General features: G+C 53.2%; 1 protein-coding gene and 1 long non-coding RNA gene across 3 annotated transcripts in view; one reads left to right on the top strand and one right to left on the bottom strand.

Annotated features, from left to right (window-relative positions):
* Positions 1 to 837, top strand: LOC117437342 (uncharacterized). The gene is made up of 2 exons (XR_004550433.1): positions 1 to 189; positions 578 to 837. It is a non-coding gene; the product is annotated as an uncharacterized lncRNA (long non-coding RNA).
* A 2,001-nt stretch (positions 838 to 2,838) lies between these two features.
* The window catches only part of FAIM2 (Fas apoptotic inhibitory molecule 2), a 25,454-nt gene continuing 22,143 nt past the window's right edge, over positions 2,839 to 6,149 (bottom strand). For both annotated transcript variants that reach the window (XM_034071570.1, XM_034071569.1), the window contains exons 11-12: positions 5,890 to 5,943; positions 2,839 to 4,431 (exon numbers count right to left, since the gene is read on the bottom strand). In XM_034071570.1, the coding sequence (XP_033927461.1) occupies positions 4,282 to 4,431; positions 5,890 to 5,943 (204 nt within the window). In that variant the 3' untranslated portion in view covers positions 2,839 to 4,281. The remainder of the gene's footprint in view (positions 4,432 to 5,889; positions 5,944 to 6,149) is intronic.

Here is a 6,149-nt window from a genome sequence, read left to right as displayed (position 1 = left end):
CCCCTCCGAACCCTGCCGAGTGCTCTCGGGCGCTCCCTAGCGGCACCGAGGCAAAACGAACGCTGCCGGCGGCACCAGGCGAACCCGAGTTCTGCCGAGCTGTTCCGACGGGTCCGGAGCGCTGCGGCGGAGGGATGAACCTGAGCCCCGGCTCTCGGAACACACAGAACCCCATGGAGGGCCCTATAGGTACCACTGACCCATAGGCATCCCACAGACCCCCACTGGAGGGTCCTGTAGGTACCACTGACCCATAGACACCCCCCAGACACCCCCAGACACCCCACAAGGGGCCCTATAGGCATCTCAGCCCTGGAAGAGCCAATAGGGGCAGCCTGATGTTCTCTGCTTGTAAAGGCTTTTATAGATGTGTATGTAAAGATACGGATGTGTATAAAGAGAACATATAAATGTTATTTAAGACGCGTTTAAACATGGGATTGCCCAGGCTCCCATAGGCAGGAGGTTTTACAGCAGAGCAAACCGAGAAAGCTCCTTTTGGAAAGGAAGGAAAGGGTTGGGATGGGGAAGGCTTTCGGGAAGCGGAAGCTGGATTCCTGCTGTTCTGTATCTACAGGATGAGGAGCAGAGGGCGCCAGGAGCTCAGGAATGCAGGTGAACGGCGCCTGCCTCAATGGGGCCCTCCTGCAGCTTGGTTCGGCGGTGGGAGAAGCAAGAAGGAATCCATAGGGATCCACAGGGATCGCCTGGACAGTGGCGAGAATCCATCCTCTGAAATGCGTCAAGCGAGGAAAGGGGATAGCAGAAAGATGGGAATAACTAAATAAAAGCATCCCCATTCTCCTGCATGGAATTCCTGGGGTTTGAGGTCTCTGATTCTGGTTGTATTTATGGCTCCCAAATTCCTGTACTGGGAATGGGAAACAGTACAATCCCTTCCTCTATTCCACCATCCTTCCTGTATCCCACATCCCAGGAGCTCAGGCTGTTCCCACCTGGATTAAGCCAAATTACTTCACAATGTGCCCTTCAAACACAAGCCTTGCCCATAAAATTGGCTCATCCCTACTTACTGGTGTGTGCATCCTGTGCTGCTTAAACCCAGTCTAAGAGAGAACAGGATCCTCACCCAGGATGCTCTTTGGCACTTAGGTCTTCAGCGCATGGGTTGTGCCAATGGGATGAGGTTCAAGGAGGCAAAGTGCCGGGTCCTGCACTTGGGGCACAACAACCCCCTGCAACACTCCAGGCTTGGGGAAGAGCAACTGGAAACTGCTCATGGGAAAGGACCTGGATTGATGGAGCTGAACACGAGCAGCTTGTGCCCGAGCAGCCAAGGAGCTGGTGCAGGGCCTGGAGCACAAGTGTGATGGGGAATGGCTGGGGGGGGGGGGGGGGTCAGGCTGGAGGAGAGATTGGTTTTCCCAATCTGGATGAGGCCATGATCCTACTTCTCATGCACGATGCTTGTGCTGGAGCTGAGGCCATCTGATTGCTTCAGGTAGGCTTGGTCCTTGGCCATAAACAAGGAAGGGGCAGCTTGGTCTTCTTTAATGGTTTAATGGGGTCTCCTTTAATGGTCTCCATTAGAACTTCGGCATAATAGCAGGGTCTTGGTTCTATGTCCCATGTTAAGGGGATGGAGCATCATCTGAGCCCTTCCTTCCAAGGAAACCTCACACCAGCAGTTTTGCACCAGTTTATTAGCAATGTCCCAAGAAAATACAAAACCCTATTTACAAGGAGCTCACCGGACACAAGGAGCAGGGACACGGAGCCCAGAGGGGACAGAGTGCAGGTAAAGGGCATCCACAGGAGGAAGAGAAGCAGCCCTGCACCTCCCCTGCATGGATGGGCAATGAACCCAGAGGAACGTGCCCATAAGCTACATCCCACCCCTAATCCTGTGTTACTCATCCTCATGAGGACTTCCACCTCCCTGAGCACGTTACTCACTGCTCAGCCCAAGGGCTTTGGGTGGAAGTGGCTTGGATGGAAGCAAGAGAAGAGGGCACAGGACACATGCATAGAGGGGCAGGAGCCATCCCCATTGGAGTGGCCTGAGATGGAGCAGGTTCCATGCAAGCTTTTCCCACACCAGAGCACAAAGCCAGGAGGAAGCAGCAGCAAAATCCCTCCACAGCAGAAGGAAAGAGCCAGAGATCCAGAGATCAGCTCCGTGTTCTCCTCCCCAGGGCCAGGATGAGGGGTCCCAGTACAGAGATGGGGGCTGCAGGGCTCTGGGTTGTCCAGAGGAGGAGGTTTGGGACTATGTTAGAGGCAGAACTCATCACATTGCTCCATTCTCCCTCTTCAAAAGCTGGAAAGCAGAAACACTCAAAGGCCTTTTGCTGTAGCACAAGGCAGCCACAATCTGCTATTCCAGAGGTGCCTGTGTGGGTCTGAGCCAGAAAATTCCCACTTTCAACTCCTATTCCATCCACTTTTAGGTGCTTCCCATGCTGTCCCCTCTGCCAGTTCTGCCTGCTCAGCAATTCAGTCGGTGTCTTTCTCTGCAGAGATCAGTGCATCATGAAATCAATGCAAAACCAGGCAATGCAATGCAAAACCAGGCAATGCAATGCCAAATCAGTGCAATGCCAATCAAAATCAATGCAATGCAATGCAAAACCAGTGCAATGCCATTCAAAATCAGTGCAATGCAAAACCAGTGCAATGCAATGCCAAATCAGTGCAATGGCATTCAAAATCAATGCAATGCAAAACCAGTGCAATGCAATGCCAAATAAGTGCAATGCCATTCAAAACCAATGAAATACAATGCAAAATCAGTGTAATGCCATTCAAAATCAATGCAATGCAATGCAAAACCAGTGCAATGCCATTCAAAATCAGTGCAATGCAAAATCAGTGCAGTGCAATGCAAAAGAGGCTCCTTTCTCCCTAAAACCACTTAGGATTTAGGCTCCTTGCTGCTCTGGGGAGGAAGCTATAGGGGAAGGTGTCTCCTGTGCCCCTCTATGAGCACGGCCATAGCAGTGAAGCAGTTCCCTCTGTGCAGTAACTTTCCTGCACCCGGAGCACGTGTGGCCACAGGATCCAACATGTGAAGGGGGAAAGCCGGAGCAGAGGAACGTGCGGGATGGAGCATTGGGGCTCAGCCCGTCCCCAGAGCGCTGGAGGCAGCTCCGTGACGCATTCACCATTCCCGGGGCGATGGGAGATAGGGCTCCTATCAGCAGCAGGGATCGCGTCTCGAATGAGAGCAAAAGGCTTCTTATCTGCAGGGTTAGACATTAGCCAGCTGAGCCCCCAAAGAGGGGAATGTGAGCAAGGGCAAGGTGGAAAGTTACCACCAGTGCCCTCGCTGACATCCCCGTCTGGGATAGGAGAGCTGGGAAAGGGCCAGAGCAGGAGGAAGAGGCATTGGTGAGGGTTTGGTTTGGGGCAGCAGGAATTCACCTCGATCTGGGGGTTGTAACCATTTAAAGGCCTTGATCTCACACAACCAAGGTGGTTTGGGAAGGATCAGATCCTTATGGTGGGTGTCAGGATGTGGCCTCTCATGCCCCGTGTTAGGATTTGCAGGCTCTGAACATCAGCTTCTCCCATCTCCATCAATAATCCTCCCATGGGATCCCATCTCTCCCAGGCTCCTCAGGGAGAACTGACATCCCTGTTCCCTTGGGTAGGAGGCAAATCCACATCAGTTGACATCCTGTTATCCCACCCTGGGAAGGAAGGGAAAAACATTCCCAGCCCCACAGCAAAGGACACACAAGAATTCCTTCTTTGGGGAATGAGGAATGTCCCCAAAGAGACCGCACATCCTGAACAGCAGGTTCCCTTGTGCCTGGAGGACTGCTTGCTGGGGCATCCATAGGTGATCCCATGCTCTGCATTCCTAAAAGCAGGCACTATCAGGAATCCCTCCCTCCCAATAGATGCAATAGAGAAAGGATTCCCTGAGCCTTTCCCCTTCATTCAGCTGCTTTTCCTAGCAAAATTCCCTACTCCTTAATGTTCTATTCCCTTACAGAGCTGCTCTGCAGCCCAAGAGGTGCAGGGCTCAGACAGGTGACCCCGACAGCCTCTATGGAGAAGAAGATCATGGTCTCATGCCTCTGGTCTGGTTTGAGCTCAGGAGGATGAAGGGAGCAGAAGACACAGAACACTTAAGCCCTGCTTTGCTTTCTGGCTCACAAAGACCTAACAGCATATGTACAAGCTGCAGGGGCATCGCTCAGCGGCATGGATGGAGCTGGGGCCAGAAAGGGTGGATTTGGTTTTGTTTGGTTGTATTTAACCCTCTGCTTGGAACCTCTTTCAAACGCTCCCATCTCAGCAGCAGAGCTGTGCTCACTCCTGGCTGGAGCCAAAGAACTGGAGGAAGAAGGAGAAGATGTAGATGATGTCCAGGTAGATGTTGAGGGCTCCGAAGATGTATTCCTCGGGGCTGAGCGAGTACCGGCGGTTCCCCATCAGCATCTGGGTATCGAACACCAGGAACTGGGAGGAGAGGGGGCAGAGGCAGTGCAGTTACAAGCAGGTTTGGCACAAGGGAGCTGAGAGCACAGAGGACTTCCCCCAGTTGCTTCACTGCACCCAAAGGAAAACGCAGCCACCTTTTATAGGCTGTAGCTGCAGTTTAAAGGCTCCCAACAAGCACTGAACAAGCTGCAACTTAACCCTTCCTTCCTTTCTTAACCCTCGAAGCCAGAGTCCCATTGTCACTCCAGGCCTTTTCCTTCATGCTTCATCCATCCCAAACGTGTCCCAGGATCAGCTCTGGAATTGTTCTCCCTGTTCCTACGACTTGTTATTCCCAACTTCCTCACTTCAGAAGCTGCCACACAATAAAGGGGCCTGGACCCAACACAGCACCAGCAGCACAGTAAGAGCAGGAAACCCCAGATCTCAAGGGGATTTAACACCAAACACCACCAAGTGCTTTGGTGCATTGAAACCAGCCCAGTGGGAACATGGGATCAAAGCTGGGATCAAAGCCTTGCACCTCGTGGCATCGCTTCAAGCCCAGCATCTTCTCCCATCTCACCTTCACCTTGCCAGAGCTCTCCAGGGCTGGCACCATTGCCATGGCCTGGGGTCAAGCGACACCTCTGCCCTCCATAGCCATAAATAACAACTGATCTCTCCAGACACCATGAGCCTGGGCTGAAGGCTCCTTGTCAGGTTCTGACTGAAGTTTATGGGGTAATTAGATGATGTTGAGCCCACTTGTACTTTATGGAGCAGTCCTGAGCCGTGAATCACGGCAGGAGCAGCCGAGCTCCCTTGCAATGACTTTTACAGCTAATAAATGCAATTGCTCAACCACTCTTATTCACCACGTGCCCAATGGGCACCGCCTTGAAGCCCAAGGCAGCCTCCTCCTGACCCCCCCACCTCCTCCAGGTAACACTGAGCATCCTCCCAGTCACCTCCCATCACCGGGTGCAAGTACAGCACTGCCGGGACTTGCTCCGGGAAGACACTTGCAGAGGGACCAAGAGGGAGCAATGAGGAGCAATGGAGCCTGTTCAACGTTCCTTGAAGGCTTCAGGGCTCTCCCTGCCTGCAATGAACCTTAACCCCCAAGCTGGCTTCCTGCTGGTCCTTGGCTTGCTCCCGCTCCACTGCCTCCCATTGACTTTGCTTCCTCCGAACCCTGCATCCCGGTTCCCACTGCTCTGGTTGGTCCTGGCTTTTCCATCTCCTTTTTACCCTGGATCTGTGGTGGTTCCTGCTGTTCACACCTTGCATTGTGCATAGAGCACGGGCTTGTCAATGACACCACACTCTGCACCGGCGCTGTCACGTACACCAACACCTCGGGACGGGGCTGAGGTCACTGCAATTACTCCTGAGCTCTGCAATCCCAGCTCTTCACTCTTCCCTCTCCAGGCTAAAAGCACAGGATCCTGCTGCCTTCCCTGCCAGCACATTCCAGGAGCAGCACCCACTTACCATAGTGAAGATAATGGCACCCAGCAGAGCGTAGATCGCATGGAGCCAAGGGACCTAAAGGCAAGGAATCCATCAGTCAGTGCCTGGGGGGAAACTGCTCCAGGAGGATTTGTGCAGGAGAGGGCTGATGGAGAGGATACAAAGGAGGGCTCTGATAGCCCAGGATGGACTCGCACCACTTGCACAGTTCCTATGGTTGCTGTTCCCATGGCAAAGCACTCGTCACTGTGCCTCAGTTTCCCCTCTCACTATGGCCTTGG

Source organism: Melopsittacus undulatus, chromosome 21, assembly GCF_012275295.1.
Source record: "Melopsittacus undulatus isolate bMelUnd1 chromosome 21, bMelUnd1.mat.Z, whole genome shotgun sequence".
In the NCBI taxonomy this organism is placed as follows: domain Eukaryota; kingdom Metazoa; phylum Chordata; class Aves; order Psittaciformes; family Psittaculidae; genus Melopsittacus; species Melopsittacus undulatus.
The sequence above is the reverse complement of the archived record's forward strand: the minus strand, read 5'-3'. Positions and strand labels throughout refer to the sequence as shown.